We start from the raw sequence: 23,130 nt of genomic DNA, 5'->3' as shown, positions 1-23,130 counted from the left end.
AGAGGGGCCCCACCCATGAACGAAATCTTGCACTGGGCCTCTAGTTAGTATATATTAGATAATAAAAGTCATGAGAAATATGACCACGGACTGAATGCTGGGACACCTGAATGTGTAAAAGGTGGGAGATGAGGAGAAACCAAACAGACTAAGAAAGACAGACTAGAAAGGGCATGGGGGAAACTGAGTTAGTCTGTTTGAACCCCCTGAAAACTCAAAGTCCTGAAAGATGAATGAAAAAAGTTTTTCTTTGGTTCAAATATTGCTGATAGGTTAGGTAAGGCCAGGTATAAAACATTATCCCTAGATTTATTAGAGGAGAATAAGTACTAACCTTGAGAAAAACAATTTTTCAGAAGAAGTGGGACTAAAAATTATGTGAGTGGGTTCAAGAGAGCATGGGAGGGAAATTAGAATCAGTGAGTATAGACCTTTTCTTTTTTCAGGACTTTGTAGTTAAATGGCACAATCTTGGATGATCTCATCATCTTCATGTTTAGCTGTCACTTTCAATCCTTTCATAGTGACTATGAAGCATTTTTGTAATACTTAAAAATTTTTTCATTACATACTTGTGTCACTAACTGGTTTAAAACATTTCAGGCTAAGAATTAAAAAAAGAAATTCACAAAATTATACAACTAGAAGATCTCATGAAATGTTGCTAGATATATAATATTATATAACCTGATTATCATTTTCTCGTGTTTACTAAGACGACAGGAGGATTTCTTGCTAGATGAAAATCATCCAATCCTAGAATATGTTACACTACTCAAATGTACAAAGTACACTGTAGTTAGTCATCTTTAAATTGTGTAACATAAATAAAGGGGGAACATGCAGGTAATAATTTTACTTTACAAACTGAATTTTTGTCAATTGTGTAATATGATGTCCCTGTTGACAAAATGTGTGTGGTGCATACTGAAATGCATTCTTCTTAAAAAGGAAAGATAAAAGTATGCATGCATACCTTCAAAAAGAATATTCACTACATTAGAAACACCTTGGTTTATAATGCAAAGGTCAACAAACGAATGCCTGCAGGCCAAATCCAGCCCAGAGCCTGTGTTTGTAAATAAAGTTTTATTGGAACACAGCCAATCCCACTCCTTTACCTAGTGTCTATGACAGATTTCAGAGACCTGATGGTTCATAGAGACTGTATTAAAGACTATCTGGCCCTTTACAGAAAAGGTCTGTCTACCCCTCGTCTAGCAGATTAGACTCATGATGTGTTTTAATAGATTTTACTCAATATATCGAAATCCTATATATTAAAAGGCTAATATGCAAATTGACCAAACAGCCAAACGACTAGTCATTATGACATGCACTGACCACCAGGGGGCAGATGCTCAATGCATGAGCCTCCCCCTGGTGGTCAGTGCGCTCCCACAGGGGAGTGCCACTCAGCCAGAAGCATGGCACATGGCTGGTGAGCACAGCGGCGGTGGCAGAAACCTCTCCTGCCTCCGCTGCAGGGCTAAGGATGTCCAACTGATGGCTTAGGCCTGCTCCCCATAGCTGCAGGCCAAGCTGAAGGATCCCCTAACCCGAGTGCATTATTTTCATGCACCAGGCCTCTACTTTGTGGATAAGACATGGAACAAACTGCCTTGTGAAAATCCCTGGGCTTTCCTATTAATTTGAGTGTCCAATATTTGAGCACTCCGGTATTAGGAACAAAACACAAAAAACTAGTATCTAGCAATTTAGATAGAAACAAAGTAGAGTGACAGTGTTGTATATGACTTCCTTTTATACTTGAGCAGATATTAAAAGTATTCTCACAAAATTTGCTGAAGACATGATATAAACCCAATGCTTTAAATACATTTCCATTGTGAAACAATCATTATACTGTAGACCAGAACTACCTTCATTTTTTTCCACTGGCTACATACTACATTATTTTGTAGGTATAATAATGCATTTCCTTATAGATAGGTATTTACACTATCTGCAACTTTTTGGTATGCAATGTTGTAAGAAATATCCTTAGCATACATACATATGTTTGTAGCATTTATATAAATATCCTTAATGCATATGTGTATATTATATATCTTGAACATCTATGTCATATTATATCTATCTATCTATATCTATCTATCTATCTATCTATCTATCTATCTATCTATCTATAGATAGATAGAGGAGGATTTTCATCTAGCAAGAAATCCTCCTGTCCTACTGTATGTTTTATGTACATAATAATATATAATTAATGTCCTTTGAATGTGTAGGTGTGTGTTTATACAAGTCATGTTTTCCTGTAGGATCTAGTTCTGGAAGTGAAGCTATTGGGATAAAGGAATGAAATACTTGAAATTTCAAAACTTGTTCAATTTCCCTTAAAAAAAAAAGTGCCAATTTCATCTACCGAGAGTGCATGAGAATGCCTTTTCCTCCCAAGTGCCAATTCTGGTTTTTATTTTCTTTAATAAAATAATTATCATTATTAGTTCAAGAAATGGTATCTCATTGTTCGTTGATTTGCATCTTTCTGATTACAAGCAAGGTTCGCTCTGTCTAGTAAAAATAAAAAATTTGGTAATCAGGAATATTAGCTCAAGTTGGAATTTGTTTATAGGAAAAGAAAGATTACCTACTGCTAAGTACTGCTGTAGGCTTACCTGTCAGACTCTTCATTCTCCATAATAGAAACCTGGTGCTTATCAGTTTGTTCACTGTTGCTCTGCTGACTCAATCCACCACTGTCACTGTCATCAGCACCATCGTACATGTTTCTGGATGTTTCCCTTTTACTGACTTTCTGCTCCTTTTTTTCTTCAACCTTTGATGAAAGTTGGATATTAAGGATATTGTTATTACTTTATTAACTAAAAATACTTCATTAATTTGATCATTTGAATCTTAGTTTAGTTGCTATGACTTGAATCAATAAAAGTATTTTGTATGTTTAATTTTATCATTAAAATTGTTATAAATTCTGCTTCATTTCTTTTTTAATAAAGAAGCAGAATTTTTCAAGTTTTCTCAAAGAGCTTTCTTAATTTTGTGCTGCTATTCACATATCATCTGAAACGTTCCTTAAAACTCAGTTTTCTCACCCCAAATAGCCACAGCAATCTTGAGAAAGAAGCACAAAGTTGGAGGGATCACAATACCAACTATCAAGCTATATTACAAAGCCACTGTTCTCAAAACTGCCACGTGCTGGCACAAGATCAAACATATAGACCAGTGGAATGGAACAGAGGATCCATAAATCAATCCAAGCCATTATGCTCAATGAATATTTGACAAAGGAGGCAAGAGCATACAATGGAGTCAAGGCAGTCCCTTCAATAAATGGTGTTGGGAAAATGGGACAGATACATGCTAGACCTCCACATTATAGCATACACAAAAACAAACTCAGAATGAAAAAAGGAGTTAAACACACAATGGGAAACCTTAAAAATCTTAGAGGAACCCACTGGCAGCAAAATATCAGGCATATGGCATAGCAATATCTTTACTGACACAACTCTTAGAACAATGGAAACTAAGGAGAAAATAAAGAAATGGGACTACATCAAAATAAAAAGCTTATGCACAGCAAAAGAAACCATCAACAAAACTACACGAGAGCCCACTACGTGGGAGAACATATTTACCAAGTTATATACGATAAGGGTTTAATCTCCAAAATTTATAAGGAACTCATACAACTTAACAAAAGGAAAATAAACGAACCAATCAAAAACTGGGCAAAGGACCTAAATAGGTACTTTTCAAAAGTGGACATACAGAGGCCAAGAGACATGAAAACATGCTTAAAGTCACTAATTATCTGGGATATGTAAATCAAAGCAACAACGCAGTACCATCTCACACCTGTCAGAACGGCTACCATCAACAAATCAACAATGACAATTGCTGGTGAAGATGCGGAGAAAAAGAAATCATCTTGCACTGCTGGTGGGAATGTAGATTGGTGCAGCCACTGTGGAAAACAGTATGGAGTTTCCTCAAAGAGTTAAAAATGGAACTCCCATTTGACTCAGTAATCCCACTTCTAGGAATATGTCCCAAGAAATAAGAAACACCAATCAGAAAGGATGTATGGCCCTAACCAGTTTGGCTCAGTGGATAGAGCATCAGCCTTTGGAACAAACGGCCCTGGCTTCAATTCCAATTAAGGGCACATACATCAATTACATTCTCCTCCCCGGCCTTGGCCCTGGTCTGGGCTTGTGCAGGAGGCAACCAATCAATGTGTTTCTCTCACATTAATGTTTTTTCTTTCTTTCCCTCTCTCTTCCACTCTCCCTAAAAATCAATGGAAAAATATCCTCAAGTAAAAAAAAAGAAAGGATATATGCACCCCTATGATCATAACAGCACAATTTACAATAGCTAAGATTGGAAAACAGCCTAAGTGCCCAGCAGCAGGTGAGTGGATTAAAAAACTGTGGCATATCTACACAATGGATTCCTATGTAATAAAGAGCTAATATGCTAATTAGACCAACAGCAGAATGACAGTCTGGACAACCTTCTGGACAAAGGTGGGGCTGTGAGGCCTGAGCCCCTTGCATGAATTCTGTGCATCAGACCTCTAGTTCTATTTATATTTCTATAAAGCCTAAGTGACCAAACCACTAGTTGCTATGATGCGCATTGACCACCAGGGGGCAGACACTCAATGCAAGAGCTGCCCCCTGGTGGTCAGTACACTCCCAGAGCCAACCTCTTGTGGTCCCTCCCTCCCCGCCCCCCCATGGGCCGGCCCCCAACGGGGCTGGCCAGCCAACGTCCCATGTCCCTCTTCTCCACCCCAGCCGGCCAATCACCCGTGTCCCTACCCCACCACCAATGGCCACGATCGGCCCCTATCTCTGGCTGACCAACCTCCGCAATACAACCCCCTGCCACACACACACACAGATGGCCCCAATTGCCCTGATTGGGACTGGGCAAGACAGTTCCAGTCGGCCGGCCAGGCCAAGGGACCCCATTCTGCATGAATTCATGCACCAGGCCTCTAGTGATGCTATAAAAAAGAAGAAACTTTTACCATTTGCAATAGCATAGATGGACCTGGAGAGCATTATACTAAGTGAAATAAGCCAGTCAGAGAAAGATAAATATGACATGATCTCACTCCTTTCTGGAATATAATGAACAACATCAGCTTATGAACAAAAATAGATCCATGGACAGAGAAGCATTGAACAGACAATACAACCTCAGAGGGAGAGCAGGGGAGGTGTGGGGGGGAAGGTAAGAGAGCAACCAAAGGACATATATGTATGCATATAAGCATAATCCATGGCTACAGACAGTAGGGGGGTGAGGGTATGTGCTGGGAGGCTTGGGCGCAGCCCAGTAGAAGTCAATGGGGGAAAAAGGAGACATATGTAATACTTTAAACAATTAAGAATTTAAATTAAAAAACCAACTCAGTTTCTCTTCTCAGTTTTTTTTAGAGACAAATATTAAGTTTATTACAAATAATATATGTGACCTATATGTTTATCTGACAGAGACAAGGAAATAAAAAGACAAAATATGCAAAATTTGCCCCTTTTGTCTTTCTCACTTGGGTCTTACATTACCCACTAGATTTAGAGGATATGACATTGTGCATCAGTAACAAATAGGAAGATATCCTCTTTTTGCAGGATCCTATTCCTTCCCTCATCGCCTTTTAAAACTAATTTTTCTAAGATCTTTGAGGGTATCAAAAAGTGGTGGTATTCAAAATATATATGAACCAAAATTTACCATAACACTGGAGGAGAGTAAAATCAATGAATTGTTAGTTAATGTATAATTCTGGAAAATAAGTAATGCTTTCATAATTTCACAAACAATCACTATAAAATCTTATAGCTAGAGGATATACAAGTAGACATATACTTATGTTAGCCCCATATTTACAGATAACTGAAATGAAACCAAGGTTTAATGATCTGTCCAAAGTTCTTAAAGGTGCATTACCTAGCATTTTATGGCACCAAAAGAAAGGATATAATTCTATAATGCTGAATCAGATAAATAAACATAAAATCTCATCAAATTAATCACATAAATTAGGTATAACTTTTGAAAAGTAATTTAATGCCTAGTGTAATGAGAGGTGGCATCCACTTTTTCTTATAAGGAGCATAATATCTCAATCTCTTTCCAACTCAAAACTCAGTTTTCTTCTTTAGAGACAAATATTGAGTTTACTAGAGGCCTGGTACACAAAAATTTGTGCACTCGAGGGTGGGGGGGTCCCTCAGCCCAGCCTGTGCCCTCTCACAATCTCAGACCCCTTTGGGATGTCCACCTGCTGGCTTAGGCCTGCTCCCCGGGGGAACAGGCCTAAGTGGCAGTCAGACATCCATCTGGCAGTTTGGGAGCCCTCGAGGGATGTCCACTTGCCAGCACGGAGCAGACCTAAGCTGCAGTCAGACAACCTTAGCGCTGCTGAGGAGGCGGGATAGGCTCCCGCCACCACCGCAGTGCTGGCAGCCATCAGTCTGGCTTGTGGCTGAACAGAGCTCTCCCTGTGGGAGCGCACTGACCACCAGAGGGCAGCTCCTGCATTGAGCATCTTCCCCCTGGTGATCAGTGTGTACAATAGTGACCAGTGATTCCCAGTCATTCTGCTGTTAGGGTCAGTTTGCATATTTCCCTTTTACTATATAGGATAGAGGCCTGGTGCATAGGTGGGGGCCGGCTGGTTTGCCCTGAAAGGTGTCCCAGATCAGGGAGGAGGTCCCCTTGGGGTGCCTGGCCAGCCTGGGTGAGGGGATGAGGGCTATTTTCAGGCTAGCCACACCCCCTTCAATGTCGGGGTCCCCACTGGGGTTCCTGGCCAGCCTGGGTGAGGGGCTGAGGACTGTTTTCAGGCTGGCCATGCCCCCGGCAACCCAAGCTCTCAGCCTCTCCTTTTTTCTTTATTTTTTCAGCAGGTATCTGGGATTTATTTATCTTCTATAATTGAAAATTTGTAGCCTTGAGTGGAGCCCAGGCCCAGCCAGGTCGGCTGGAAGCTTGGCTTCCTCCATTGCCGGGAGCAACCCAAGCCTCCTGCTCACTCCAGCTCTGTGGCTGCCTGCTGCCATCTTTGTGACAGAGTGACAGAATGATGGTTAATTTGCATATTACTCTTTTATTAGATACTAGAGGCCCAGCGCACGAAATTCATGAGCAGGTACAGTCCCAAGGTCTGGCCTGTGATCAGGGCATCTTCCCCAGCTTCCTGCAGCTGGCCCCACCCCCCACCGCCACCCACTGCCAATTCCCCATTCACCATCACGTGATTAGTGCCTGATGGCTGGGGGAAGGGACTGAGAGGTTGGCTATTCCCGCCAGCTCGTCAGCCCCTCCCCTGCCGTGGGTGGCCATCAGGCAATTGGAGCCTGCTGGCCAGGGAAAGAGACCAAGAGGTGGTCAGTGTGCCTCATAGTGACTGGTCCAGAGGTCATTCTGGTTGTTCTGCTGTTAGGGTCAATTTGCATTTTACCCTTTTATTATATAGGAGGATTGCAAATAATTTCTGTGACTTATCTATATATATGAAAGCCTAAGTGAACAAATGACTGAATGACTGAACGACCAGTCAACTGGTCACTGTGATGTGCACTGACCAACAGGAGGCAGACACTCAATGCAGGAACTTCCTCTTGCTGGTCAGTATCCTCCCACAGCCAACCTCCCATGGCTGGCCAACCTCCTGTGGTCCCCCCCCACTGGCCGGCCAATCTCCCGTGGTCCCTCCCCCTGGATGGCCAACCACCTGCGGCCCCTCCCATGCCAGCCAACCTCTCAGATCCCTCCTCGGCCCTCATCATGCACTGGTGGGGTCCTTCGGCCTGGCCTGTGCCCTCTCAAAGTCCGGGACCCCTCAAGAGATCTCAGAGATCTGGCTTCAGCCTGATCCTGCAGGCCAGGTCAAGAGACCCCATTGGTGCACGAATTCATGTACTGGGTTTCTAGTATGATAATAACATACATGTCAAAATGATAACTGCTCAAAGTGGGAATAGAGGGATCATAACACATCATAATAAAAGCCTTATATGACAAACCTACAGCCAAGATCATATTCAATGGGCAAAAACTAAATACATTTCCCCTAAGAACAGGAACAAGACAGGGACGCCCACTTTCACCACTCTTGTTTGACATAGTACTGGAAGTACTAGCCATAGCGATCAGACAAGAAGAAATAAAAGGCACCCAAATTGGAAAAAAAGAACTAAAATTGTCATTATTCCCAGATGTCATAATATTTTACGTAGAAAAAACCCTAAAAACTCCATCAAATAACTATTATACTTAATAAACGATTTCAGCAATATAGCAAGATACAAAATTAATGCCAAGAAATCTATGGCATTTTTATACACCAAGAGTGAATTTTCAGAAAAAGAGATTAAAAAAAGAATCTCATTTACCATTGCACCAAAAAAATTAAGATACCTAGGAATAAACTTTACTAAGGAGGTAAAAGACCCGTACTCAGAAAACTACAGGATACTGAAAAAAGTGATAGAGGAAGACATAAACAGATGGAAGAACATACCATGTTCTTGGATTGGTAGAATCAACATTAAAATGTCCATACTACTCAAAGAAATATATAGATTCAATGCACCTCCCCCCCTTAAAATACCAACAGCATATTTCACAGAACTAGAACAAACTCTCTGAAATTTCATCTGGAATAAAAAAAGACCTCAAATAGCTGCAGCAATCTTTAGAAAAAAGAACAAAGTAAGAGGATCTCAATACCAGATATCAAGCTGTATTACAAATCCACTGTTCTCAACACTTCCTGGTACTGGCATAAGAACAGACATATAGACCAATGGAAGAGAATAGAGAACCCAGAAATTGACCCAAACCACTATGCTCAATGAATATTTGACAAAGGAGGCAAGAGCATGCAATGAGATAAAGGCAGTCTCTTCAATACATGGTGTTAGAAAAATTGGAAAGATACATGCGAAAAAATGAAACTAGACCAACAACTTACACTACACACAAAAATAATCTCAAAATGGATAAAGGACTTATGTAAACATAAAGTAGGAAATCATAAAAATCTTAAGAGGAATCCACAGGCAGCAAAATATCAGACATATACTGAAGCAATATCTTCACCTATATAGCTGAAGATATTGGGCAATGGAAACTAAAGAAAAAATAAAGAAAAGGGACTACATCAAAATAAAAAGTTTCTGCACAGCAAAAGAAACCATCAACAAAACAACAGGAAAGCCCACTGCATGGGAGAACATATTTGCCAACGTTATGGTTTAATCTCCAACATTTGCAGGGAACTCATAGAACTTAACAAAGGGAAGATAAACAATCCAATCAAAAAATGGGAAACAGACCTAAATAGATATTTTTTTGAAAGAGGACATACAGAAAGCCAAGAGACATGGAAACATGCTCAAATCATCGGAGAGATGCAAATCAAAATGACCATCTCACACCTGTCAGAATGGCTATCATCAACAAATCAACAAATGGCAAATGCTGGAGAGGATGCGGAGAAAAAGGAACCCTCCTTCATTGCTGGTGGGAATGCAGACTGGTGCAGCCACTGTGGAGAATAGTACGGAGTTTTCTCAACAAACAAAATGGAACTGCCATTTGACCCAGTGACCCCATTTTTAGGAATATATCCCAAGAAACTAGAAATACCGCCAGAATGGGTTTGGCTTAGTGGATAGAGCATCGGCCTGCGGACTCAGGGGTCCTGGTTTGCTTCCGGTCAGGGGCATGTACCTTGGTTTCGGGTACATCCCCGGTGGGGGGTGTGCAGGAGGCAGCTGATCGATGTTTCGCTCTCATCGATGTTTCTGGCTCTCTATCCCTCTCCCTTCCTCTCTTTGAAAAATCAATAAAATATATTTTTTTAAAAAAAGAAACTAGAAACACTAATTAGAAAGGATATGTGTACCCCTATGTTCATAGCAGCACAGTTTACAATAGCTAAGATTTGGAAACAGCCTAAGTGCTCATCAGGAGATGAGTGGATTAAAAAACTGGTACATCTACACAATAAAATACTATGCTGCTGTAAAAAGGAAGGAACTCCTACCATTTGTAATCGCATGAATGGAGCTGGAGAACATTATGATAAGCAAAATAAGTCAGACAGAGAAAGATAAATATCACATGATCTCACTCATTTGTGGATTTTTATGAACAACATAAATTAATGAACAAAAACAGATCCAGAGACAGAGAGGCATTGATCAGATGCTCAAACCTCAGAGGGAAGGTATGGGAGGGTGGGAATAAAGGGGAGAGATCAATCAAAGGACTTGTATGCATGCATACAAGCATAACCAATGGACACAGACACCAGGGGGGTGAGGGCATGAGCTTTGAGGGGGGGTGGGGAATGGAGGAATAAGGACATATATGTAATACCTTAATCAATAAAGAAAAATAAATAATATTTTTTAAAAATAATAATTGCTATGCTTTTATTTTTGGAAGGTATTCTATGGTTGGTATTCTATGGTTTTATATATTTTAATCTTTCCATTACAATTCACATTCAACATTATTTGCATTAGTTTTAGTTGTGTAGCAAATAGTTAGACAATCAGACGCTTTACAAAGTAATCCTCCTGATATTTCAATACTCATCTGACACCATTCATGCTTATTACAACATGATTGACTATATTCTCTTGGCATCCCTGTGACTATTCTTTAACTACCAATTTGTACTTGTTGATCTCTTTACTTTTGACCCAGTCCACCAACCTCCTTCCCACTGGCATCCTTCAGTCAGATCTCTGTTACCTATGAGTCTGTTTTAAACTTATTAGATCATCTATTCTACTTTCTACATTCCATATATACTAGTAAGTGAAATCAGATGGAACTTTGCTGGAGACCAAGATCAACAGTAACAGATATAAATGTGAGGAGTCTGGCAGAAGGCTGACCAGGACTCCTTTTGACATTCACAGGATGAATATCTACATTTTGTTACCTGCTGCTGACTCAATGGCCTAAAGCAAAATTCCCCCAAACCTGACAATCTTACTGTTTAATAAACAATTACCATTGGTATGTCTGTTTGCATTCCTAAAGGCAATTGTGTATTCTAGCTAATAAAAGCAGCCGGGAAAGGAGCAACAGGGAGAACTTGACTGCTATGGTTAAGTTGTCCTCTGGTTATCCCGGTATTAAAAATAATATTTCATCTTGTGTATCATTTGTGCGTCAGCTCTTCCTCCAAGCCTTAGAACCCTCGAAAGCCACACTGGCTGTGGACTCTCGCAGAACTTACCTTTCTCTGTCTGATTTATTACACTTAGCATAATCCCTTCTAGGCCTATCCATGCTGTCACAATGGTAAGATTTTGTTTTTTTATGGCAGTATCATACTTTATTAAACAACATAAAGGTTTGACTCAACAAACACATCTGAGAGTGGTGATAACAAATATACATGAAAGTATATATGTTTGTTAGTAAAATATCGCAATAATATTCCAATGGTTAGGTACAGTGCAGGTGGGTACTTCAAAGTTGGGGGGACTGTGATGCAAAGTATATGAATAACCACTATGCTGTCCATGTGAAACTAATAAAAATAATATTGAACAGAAACAATAACTCAAAAGTAAAATAAAATAAAAATATCTTGAAGTGATCATATTGGAATTCTAGGTTCCAAGGTTTTCAGTAAACCATCGAAGATTGCACACACTATAGCACAAAAATAGATGAGTTTAGCTGGGGCTATTTGTTTATATCCCTTCTCTCAGTCATAACTTCCTTCCATTTTATTGTTTCTGGGATGCAATTTATGGGTGTTTTTTTTTAAGTTGATTTTAAAGAGAGCAGAAGGGAGAGGGATAGAAACATTGATGAGTGATAAACATTGATTGGCTGCCTCCTACACACCCCCTACTGAAAATCCAGCTATAACACAGGCATGTGCCCTGACCCTGAATCCAGACAGGAAACTTTTGGTTCATGGGTCAATGCTCAACCACTGAGTCACACCAGCCAGGCTATGGGGTATAATTTATACTTAAACCAATGGACTTAAAACAAAACAAAACTCTAGTGCTTATTACATTTTTTTTTTCAGCAATCTCCTTTATACTTTCACTGGTTCAGAAGGTCACATGTACAAAGCTAACTTAGTTTCCCAATTCATAAGAACGACTAACAGAGAGACATAATTAAAAAACAAACTTGAGAATGTTTTCCTAAACTATTATTTAGTTGATAGAATCTACTTAAATATACAATTACATATTTATTTATTTTTTTAAATATATTTTATTGATTTTTTTACAGAGAGGAAGGGAGAGAGATAGAGAGTTAGAAACATCGATGGGAGAGAAACATTGATCAGCTGCCTCCTGCACACCTCCTACTGGGGATGTGCCCGCAACCCAGGTACATGCCCTTGACCGGAATCGAACCTGGGACCTTTCAGTCCGCAGGCTGATGTTCTATCCACTGAGCCAAACCGGTTCCAGCAGAATTACATATTTAGACAAACTCATTTTATACACAAACTTTTTTTAGTAGTGGAAAATGAGAATGGATCAGAGAATTGGTAAAGAGAACAAAAGCAAGTGAAAATATACCTCTTTTTGAAGTTGAAATTTCTCTTTTTTCCAAGCCAGGCTCTCTACTTTTACCATGTCTATGTCATTCTTAAGCCTTTGTATATCTTGCTGTAGTTCTTCATTTAAATACTAGAGGCCTGGTGCAAGAAAATCATGCATGGGGAGGGGGGTCCCTCAGCCCAACCTGTAACCTCTCACAATCCGGGACCCCTCAGGAGATGTCTGACTGCCTCATTGCCCCTAACCAGGCTGCCTCCCTGCCTCATCACCCCTAACACCTCTGCCTGCCTGCCTGATTGCCCCTAACCACTCGCCTGCCTGCCTGATTGCCCCTAACCACTTGCCTGCCTGCCTGATCACTCCTAACCCCTCTGCCTGCCTGCCTGATTGTCATTAACCACTTGCCTGCCTGTCTCATTACCCCTAACCACTCTACATGCCTGCCTGATCACCCCAAACTGCTCATCTTCCTGCCTGTCCACCCCTAATCGCTAGCCTGTCTGCCTCATCGCCCCTAACCACTCTGCATGCCTGCCTTATCGCCCCTAAATGCTCACCTGCCTGCCTCATCACCCCTAACCACCTCTTCCTTGGCCTCCGCTGCTGCAGCTTCATCTGGAAGGAGGTCCAGAATGACATTCAGAAGGTTGTTTGGCTGTCCAGTGTAATTAGCATATTACGCTTTTATTATTATAGGTACTCCAGGTATTCTGTCATTGTGCAGTGCAGAGGAACTCTCATCTTTTAATTTAGAGTCCATGCTTTTACAATAATTAGCACTGCAATTATTTGCACATAATGGCTTGTGGAACAAGTCTTGATTTGGCTTTGTTTCTTTATAAGTATTTGTAACAGCAGACATATCATGGCTTTTTAATTGAACCATTGCCACAGACAAGGCACAAAGGAAGATTGCTTTTCAGATCACTAAACTGAGGTGTAGGTACAATGCCCAATTTCCATGAACAGACCAACAGCAATGAAAACTCTACCAAGGCAGGCTCACCTAACACAATAACACACACAAGTGACATTTCAGGAGCACCTAGCTCAGGTGATCAGAAAGAATATGCCAATGAGACTCACATGACTCCTAATACATAAGGCCATTACACCAAGAGTGCGAGGCAAAGCAGATATACCCAATACACAGAAACAAGTACAGTGAGGCAGCTAAAATGGTAATAAAAAGAAACATAACCCAAGTCAAAACAAAAAAACAAACAAAAACACAAACAGAGAATTACTCAGAAAAAACAACAACAAACTAAATAAAATGGAGGAAAAATGTTCACCAGATACAGAGTTCAAGAACATGATTACAAGGATGATCAAGGAATGTAGTGAGAACTTCAACAAAGAAATAGCAAGTATATAAAAGGACAAAGAAACCATATAAAATAACCACTCATAAAGTATATAATATCTGAAATGAAAAATACACTAGAAAGAATCAGTAGCAGATTAGTGAAGCAGAGAACAGAACCTTTTTTTAAAAAAATACATTTGATTGATTTCAGAAATAAAGGGATAGGAAGAGATAAAAACATCAATGATGAGCCCTAGCCAGTTTGGCTCAGTGGATAGAGCATTGACTGAGGGTCCTGGGTTTGATTCCAGTTTATCCTCAGTAGGGGATGTGCAGGAGGCATCCAACCAATGATTTTCTCTCATCATTGATGTTTCTGTCTCTCACTCCCTCTACCTTCCGCTCTAAAATCAATAAAAATATTAAAAAAGCAACCATCAATGATGAGAGAGAATAACTGATCATCTGCCTACTGCATGCCCCACATGCCTAATTTCCAATCCATGGTATTTGGGGTCATATTTTTTTTCATCTGCATAGCAAAGTCTTGGTCTTCTTTCACTTCAGACATAACTACTAGGATCCTTACTTTTTTATTTTCTGTATCATTATAAAAACTCTCCTCATTTTTGTTTAAAACATGTTCAGAGCCTGAAACCCTGGCATATATCCTGACATGGATTGAACCATGACCTCCTGGTTCAAAGTTTGACACTCAACCACTGAGCCATGACAGCTGGGTGAAAATAGAATCTTTGATTTAGAAGACAAGAGAGCAGGTAATATCCCATTAGTGCAGGAAACAAATATTTTTAAATGAGGCTAGTTTCAAAGACTTCTGTGACAACAAAAAGTATAGGAACAGCCACATTATAGGAGTACCAGAAGGAGGAGATAGGGAGGAGATAGGAAATAGTGTTGACCCGGGAAACAAGAGGTCACTGGTTTGATTCCTTTTCAGGGCACATGCCCAGATTGTGGGCCCAATCCCTGCAGGGAACATATAGGAGTCAGAGGATTGATGTTTCTCTCTCATCAATGTTTATATCTCTCTGTCCCTCTCCCTTCCTCTCTCTCTGAAATCATTTTCTCCATCCACAATGGTATCAAACTAGAAATCAATTACCAAATTAACGCTGAAAACACACAAACACATGGAGGGTAAACAACCTGTTACTAAAAAGTGAATGGGTTAACAATGAGATCAAGGAGGAAATTAAAAGATACCTAGAGACAAATGAAATGAGAATATGACAACCCCAAATCTATGGGACATATGAAAGCAACCCTAAGAGGGAAATTCACAACCATATAGGCCTACCTCAAGAAACAGGACAAGTCTCAAATTAACACTGTAACCTTTCACCAGGAGACATGTTTTAAATAAGTCTATTGGATTGTTTTAAAAGGGGTAACATTATCTTCATTTGACTGATTGATTGATTGTGACAGTATTCTTTTTTTAATGATTAAAGTTCACCAAACATAAAGTAAACCAGTAAAAAATTCAGTAGCATTTGCCACATACACCATGCTATGCAATGATCACCTCTATTTAGTTCCAAAACTTTTCAATCTCTCCAGAAGGGAACCTCATTCCGATGAAATAGAGAATCCCCATCCCCCCTACCCAAGTCTCTGACAACCACCTGTTTGATTGATTTGTGTCTCTATGGACCCACCTTTTTGTGGACATTGTATATAAAAAGAACCACACAATAAAATAAATATATTTTCTACTCTGGCCTGTGGGGCTTGGTGATAGGAGTGTTGTCCCATGCACGGAAGGGTCAGGGGTTCAATTCCCAGTCAAGGCATATACACAGATTGTCAGTTCATTCCCATGATTGGCCATGCAGGAGAAAGCCAATCAACGTTTCTCTCTCACATCAATGTTTCTCTTTCTCTCTCTCTCCCAGTCCTTTCCTCTCTCTCTAATATCAATTCAAAACATATTTCCTCACTGAAGGATTTAACAATAATATGACTAATTTTGCATTACAAACATAAAACAATGATAGGGAAGCCACTAGGAAACTTTAAGAGTAAGTGATAGACATAATTCAATTCAGAACAGGAAAATTAATTTCACAAGAGATCACTTTACCTTCAAGTCTTCATGGTCTGATGTAGGGCATGAATCAATAATGCGAGATTTGTAGTAAAATATACAACACAAATGAGTGAGTCCATTTCTTTGAAAAAACAACAAAACAATTTAAGTGAGAAATCAGCTATCTATATATCAAATAAAGATTCTTAATATAATTAACACTGGGCCTTAGTTTTTTTTTTTAAAAAAATACTTTCCATTATCTATTTCTGCTGCTACCTCTTCCAACCTGTGAGCTATTTAATGAAGACACACTCTGCCTGAGATTAATCTGTTTTCACCAATTAATGGCAGACATAACTTTTATTCCCTAAACTGGAACACATCTGATGACCTAAGTCAAGGTAGGAAGATACACTGTCCCTTCCTCATCATCTGTCACTGGTCCAAAGACTAAACGATGTCAGTCAAAAATGGCAGTCTTGCTTCTTTAGCATGGAAACCACCTATTAAGGAGAACCCATTCCTTCCTTTTACCTTAAAACTATACAGGAAGTTCCTGAAATGGTTGAAAGTTCTATGTCCAAATGTCAAAAAACAAATGCTTATGTTGCTAGCCTTCCCACTCCCAGATCACCCTTCTGCAGGCTCCAGAACATTTACATCTTCAGCTTATGAGGGCACAGACTCCTCAAACAAGGGTGGGAGCCCAGCATGTGGTTGAGACCACATGCTCCTCAGGGGGACCTTTGCCCTGAGACATGCCTCTGCATTCTCAGCCACCACAAGTGGATGTGGGGCCAGCCCTTTTGGAATCTCTGTCCTTCCTGCCAGTGTAGCTGAGGCTTCTTCTGTAGATCTTGGGTATAAGACTAATGTTCAGATAATCTTCAGGTTGGTAGTTATATAATTTAGTTCTCGTTCCAATTTGGCCCAGGGAGGAGGTGAGTGTGACTTTCACCTCTTTTGCCTCCATCTTGGAGCACCCCTAACAAATTCTGCACTTTAGGGGCTCACTGTTAGGATATGGTGAGGTGAAATATTTTAAGTGAGGAAGGAAGCATCTGCAATGTTAAAATTCAGCTAGTAATTTAATTTTGATAGATTTAGCATCTAATAAATTGTATAATTCCAATAGTGCCAAAATTAGGTGTGAGGGTTCATATTTTTATTTGTATTTAGGCCAAGGCAAGTTATTATTATTCTTTACTTCTTAGTTTCAATCCTGTGATTGGAACTAACTAATCATAGATTAAGAATCCTAACAGTTAAATTTTAATTATTTTCTAACTTATCTTTGTCCATACTTGATTACTCAAGGATAAATTATTTCAAAAACATATACCCCAACAGCAAAGACATCTGAAAATCAAAGCAAGCATATTCATCTCCCACCTTTGCATTTAGAAAAAATGTCTCAAGAATCACAAATAAATAGGGCATGTGACAAAGAGGATACATCTGCATATTCAGGACACCCTTCTGTGCAAAAGGAGGAGGAAATGGGCATCAAACAGGGCACATTAGAGCAGAGGAAGAACTTGCAACTTTCCAAAGATGAGTCAAAGCAGAGGTCACATGAATTTTCTGTAAAATTCAAAATGACGGAATGCCATGAGGAAGAGCCACTACGTGATAACTCTAAAGAAGGAGCAAGCTTAAGACAAATGCCTTCTAATTTGACAGGTAAAATGCTTGATTGTGAAGGAAAGATGCATTTGGAATGTCTGTCTCTGCAGCATTACAAATATTTCCTGAATGAGAACCCACTCTCAAAATTGTTCCTCCATCTCAAGCAGACCCTGAGTCCCTAGTAGACTCTCCCTGGTCATCTTCTGAAAATGATCACAATGCCCTGAGAACCAGAGCCTGGAAGAGGAGCTCACAGGACATCTGGCTGTGAAAATAAGCAGGGCTTCTGCCCTCCCAGGAAAGGTGAGAGTCTGCTAGGAACCCAAGAGCCCTCTTAAAGGTCCGGTACACAAGGTCCCACCACTCACCCTGGGGCCTATGAAGAAAGGGTGGCTCAGAGTGCACTGGGAGTCATGTGATGAGAGACTGCTTTGTGTGGCTCTGGGAGAGAGCTGAGGGGATGGCCTCTGTGTGCCCTCCCCGTGCTGAGTCCCTCTCCCAGATGCCATCACCCCTGGGTCAAGCCCTCCCTTCCTTATGGCCTCAGCCTGGGGAACGTACCTCTTGAATCCTTGTCCCCGACCCTGTAAACCTATACAGTACAAAGGAGCCAGCTGCCTGGGCCCATGGTGTAGACTTTCATGGAGGTCTCTTAAGGAGGTCGGGATGGACTCAGGGGGTATCAGAGATTGAGTTATGTGACTTTGGGTTGGGGCTTTTATTCCCTTACTGGTCTAACTGAGGCCACCATTCCAGTGCTGAGCCCTCTCTTCACACAGCCAAATCTTGATACCTGGGGGCCTGATGAATTCTGCTGGCCTTATCCTAATGACTCCCTGAGACCCATCAAACACAAAGATCCACAGGTACCTGGTGGGTGATAACTGGCATTTGTGTACCCTGGGACTTTTGCTAACTGGGCCTAATACCAAAAAATGAAGCCAAGTTTTAATCGGCAACAACATGGTAAACACCACTGGCACCTACCTGATGACTCACTTACCTCATGCAACTCACATACCAACAGGAGCTCTTTCAGAGACTGGCCCCAACAGAAAGCTGGTAGGTGGAGGTAGATCTCGGAGTGACTTGGGCTTTTTGCTTAGCTGCCCCATGGGCTTGGTGCTGGTAGAAGGAGGCATTGCTCTGCAGCTTGGCCCCTCCCAGGTGCACCCAGGCCCAGCAGAGGCAGTCACTAGCTGGATCGCTTTGTTGTTCCACACAGGTAGCCCAGGGGAAGTCACAGGCAGAGGCTGACATTGACTTGCAACAGTGTCCCTCCCAAGAGGCCCCAGAACCAACACACTCAGTGGGGGGCTTCAGAGCATGACCCAATTAGCTCCAAAAGGAGAACACCCAAACAGAAATCTGGGCAGGCACTCCATTGAGCTGGAATGAATTGCTTGACATGGGGTCAGTCTTTAAACAACAGCTTGTATACTGTGTGTAGCAGCATGAGGATAAACCAATTAGCTGATGTGCTTCCCATGTACACAGAGAGTTGGGCAGGGGAAGGAATAGATGTCACATCAGTAATGGAGTTGGGTAACACACTTATGTAATGAGTGGATCACTCTGACTCCATTTAGTTTGTTTGCCAGGGAAATAGGGAGCTCCTATTTTTTTTCCATTTGAGCCCACCCTAGGACTCAAGGGTACCTAAGTCCCACTCTGTGAATCAGAGTTCAGGTTGATGAGACCACAGTCCTATTTGTGATCAAAAGAATCTTTCCAGTGGCTCCAATGTTTTAAATATCTTTGAAAAGAAACCTTGAATGGTGCTATTTCCTTCTATTAAACAAACAAATAGAAGAGTAGCAATCTCTTCAGGACTTCCTTGAGCCTCATGTTTTAATCTGCCTTTCTAGAGAACTCCCAACATCCTATGGCCTTCCTTATTATAACTTACCTTTAACTTGTCACAAACCCCAATATTCTCATCTTCAATCCCAACCTAGTGTTGTTCCACTTGAAACTTGGGATTCTCCTGCTAATTCCATTTTTACCCCCTATTGACTGTGTTCACTACCACTCCCCATATTTCTATTATGAAACTTTCCTACAGATTTGATAAAGAAGGTAGTGTATTACACTTAGCAACCTGATTTTATAAGTCAGTTTCACCACCTTATATATCCCAATGAGTCACTTTAATCTCTTTTCATTTCCAGTATTCTATGCCAACAATTAGTTAGGCATGATATTAAATACAGGTTGAATAGCTAGAGGCAGTTTTGTTTAATTAATTACTAGGCTTCCTTAAACTACTGAAATTCTATGTGCCTTTGATTCTGTCTATAGAAAAATGGAGAACACCATAGCTGGCAGCATTGGGGGAAAAAAGCACAATGAAAGAAACACTAAAAAAAGCAGAGAATAAAATAAAATAAATCAAGAATTCATGGAAGAGGAAAAAATACCATAGGATCAAGGAAAAATCCTCATACAACTAGGCAAAGGTCGTAGCCTGAAGAGAAAACCAAGCTGGGAAGTCAGTAAATAGAGGAATCAATTACAAATATCCTTTAAATACATGCTGAATTTAATTAATATGACATGAACTATACATAGATATTCTTTACTTACAGGTAAGTACAGTGGGGCCTTGACTTACAGGTGTCCCGACTAACGAGTTTTTCAAGATATGAGCCGTCTCTCGGCCGATTTTTTGCTATGAGTTGCGAGCTAAAATTCGGGTTATGAGCCAGCTTCAGATACCCCACCGCTAGTTGGCGCAGCAAATGTCACAGTGAACGCCACAACATCAGCCCATCATCACGTGTCTCACTCGTTCACAATTGATTTGACATACTAGTAATTTGAGTTACGAGCTCTGTCAAGGAACGAATTAAACTCCTAAGTCAAGGCCCCACTGTAATTCATTCCAAGAAAAATAGATATCATTTTACCTAACAACGCTTGACTGATGAGGCCTTGCTTAGGTACAACCTTTGGTTCTGTGGCCATAGCTAACTGAGAAGGGCCCTAAAAGCTTTGGTAAAAAGAGCAAGGTCCTATTTACCACTACAATTGTCAAGGAGAGTAAGATAAATGCTTAGATTAATTAAGCCTCTTAGAAAATCTCTAAATCAGAGTTAACACACAATCAGACTTCACTTTCTGAGTCGGTCTGATTCACATGTATATCTCAATGCCAGCGCTACATAGGAACTTATCAGTGTATGTTGAGGGACAACAGAATAGACTGGGAAGTCAAACAGGTTGACAGTCAAGTCATGGGTTGGCCACTTGCTAACTATAGAATCATGGGTCAATTCATCCACCTCCCTGAATTATAGTTGCCTCATTAATAAAAAGTAGGCTACAATACACAGCTACATTGACAGCTATTGTGATGATTATATAACACAGGTTATATATAATATAGGGTCTAGCACACAGTAGAACACTCTAGAACTTTTAGTGTCTTTTCTCTGTTTTCCTTTAGGTAACTTATAGCTTTTAAAAACCCATAAAATCTTACCTGCATAAAGGGTCTTCTTCAGAGATATCATGCACTATTAAGGAAAAAAGTAAAATACATTTTAAAACAACAATAGAAAAATACAAGACACTAAAAGTATCAGAGTAATGCTTTGTTATAAAGTATTCCTTTAGGACCACACACAAAGACTATACCAGAGGGACTATTAATTATATTATTAGCAGGCCATTAACAACACTTACTTTCGCTTTTTAAATATATCAAATCCAAGAATAAAAGAGAATGGGTTCTTTCAAAATTTGATACCTACCTATTAACTGTTATCTATAATGAACATAATCCCAACCAAATCCCATAAGGCTGACAGAAAATGGCAACATTAGTAGAAGAAGAATCCTATATAATAAAAACTTAATATGTTAAGTGTCTGGTAGTCCAGTCAACTGTTCAACCAATCTACACTAATAAAAGAGAAACATGGTAATTAGCGTACGACCACTACCCTTCCCATTGGCTAATCAGCATATCCTTATGCAAATTAACTGTCAGCCAAGATGGCGGCCAGCAGCCATGCACTGAAGCGAACAGGGAGGCTTGCTTGCTCCAGTGATGGCGGACTCCAATGTTCCCCGCATGCCACTGACTGCCTCTCAGCTGCAACTCTAAGCAACTATGTTGCAAATATAGAAGCTAAACAAAACCCCAGAAACCGGCTTTCAGTCAGCCGGGCTTCAGCCAGCTGGACTGCAACATTGTATCAAATACAGAAGGAAAAACAAAGGCCAGAAACTGGCTTTCAGCAGCTGAGGCCTCAGAACTAAAGCTGGCCCAGAATTAAAAAAAAAAAAAAAGAAAAAAAGGAGCGGTTGGGAGCTTCAGTCACCCGCCAGCCTGAAAATGGCCCTCAGCCCCTCACCCAGACTGGCCAGGCACCCCAGTGGGGACCCCCACCCTGTTCCAGGACACCCTTCAAGGAAAACCAGCTGGCACCCAACCGTGCACCAGGCCTCTATCCTATATAGTAAAAGGGTAATATGCCTCCCGGCACTGGGATCAGCGTACAAAGGGGCAGCGCCCAAACCCCCTGCTCGCCCTGCGGCTCTGTCTGTGACAGGGGGCGGGGCCACAACCTCCCCATCCACCCTGTTCTGTTTGTGACAAGGGAAGGTGCCCCAACCCCCTGATCAGCCCTGCTCTGTGCCTGATAAGGGGGAGCTCCCCAACCCCCTAATTGCCCTGTGGCTCTGTGTGTGACAGGGTGCAGCACCCCAAGTCCCTGATCGGCCCTGCTCTGTGGGTGATAGAGGGCGGCACCCCATCTCCCCCCCTCCACGGGCCCTGCTCTGTGTGTGATGGGGTAGAGCCATAACCTCCCCATTGGCCCTGCCCTGAGTGTGACAGTGGTGGCGCCCCAATCCCCTGATCGGCCCTGCCCTGTGGGTGATAGAGGGTGGCACCCCAACCCCCTGATCCGCTCTGCTCTGTGTGTGACAGGGGGTGGTGCCCCAACTCCCCTATTGGCCCTACTCTGTGAGTGACAGGGGGGAGCTCCTCAACCCCCTGATCAGCCCTGCTCTGTGGGTGACAGGGGGGAGCTCCCCAACCCCCTGATCAGCCCTGCTCTGTGTGTGACAGGGGGCAGCGCCCCAACTCCCTGATTGACCCTGCTCTGTGTGTGACAGCGGGCGGTGCCCCAACTGCCCTATTGGCCCTACTCTGTGAGTGACAGGGGGGAACTCCTAAACCCCCTGATCGGCCCTGCTCTGTGCATGACAGGGGGGAGCTCCTCAAGCCCCTGATGGGCCCTGCTCTGTGAGTGACGAGGGGAGCTCCCCAACCCCCTGATTGGCCCTGCTCTGAGCCTGACCAGGGGCTGCACCTAGGTATTGGGCATGCCCTCTGTGACCTGAGAGCAGGCCTAAGCCAGCAGGTCCTTATCTCCTGAGGGGTTCCAGACTGCGAGAGGGCACAGGCCAGGCTAGGGCACCCCCTCCCCCCATGAATGCTCAAATTTTTGTGCACTGGTGCTCTAGTTAAAGTATAATATGCTAATGATATGCTAATGCAGCTCAACAGCTTGCTATAACCTGCACTGACCACTAGGGGGCAGACACTC

General features: G+C 41.5%; 1 protein-coding gene across 1 annotated transcript in view; it reads right to left on the bottom strand.

Annotated features, from left to right (window-relative positions):
* LOC139021729 (ankyrin repeat domain-containing protein 26-like) overlaps positions 1-23,130 on the bottom strand; it is a 109,737-nt gene that overhangs the window by 41,467 nt on the left and 45,140 nt on the right. Inside the window, exons 9-11 of the mRNA XM_070432274.1 lie at positions 21,054-21,087; positions 15,992-16,079; positions 2,643-2,803 (exon numbers count right to left, since the gene is read on the bottom strand). Of these exons, the coding sequence (XP_070288375.1) occupies positions 2,643-2,803; positions 15,992-16,079; positions 21,054-21,087 (283 nt within the window). The remainder of the gene's footprint in view (positions 1-2,642; positions 2,804-15,991; positions 16,080-21,053; positions 21,088-23,130) is intronic.

Source organism: Myotis yumanensis, unplaced genomic scaffold, assembly GCF_028538775.1.
Source record: "Myotis yumanensis isolate MYYU_CA2020_CCGP unplaced genomic scaffold, mMyoYum1.0.hap1 SCAF_1, whole genome shotgun sequence".
In the NCBI taxonomy this organism is placed as follows: Eukaryota; Metazoa; Chordata; class Mammalia; order Chiroptera; family Vespertilionidae; genus Myotis; species Myotis yumanensis.
The sequence above is the reverse complement of the archived record's forward strand: the minus strand, read 5'-3'. Positions and strand labels throughout refer to the sequence as shown.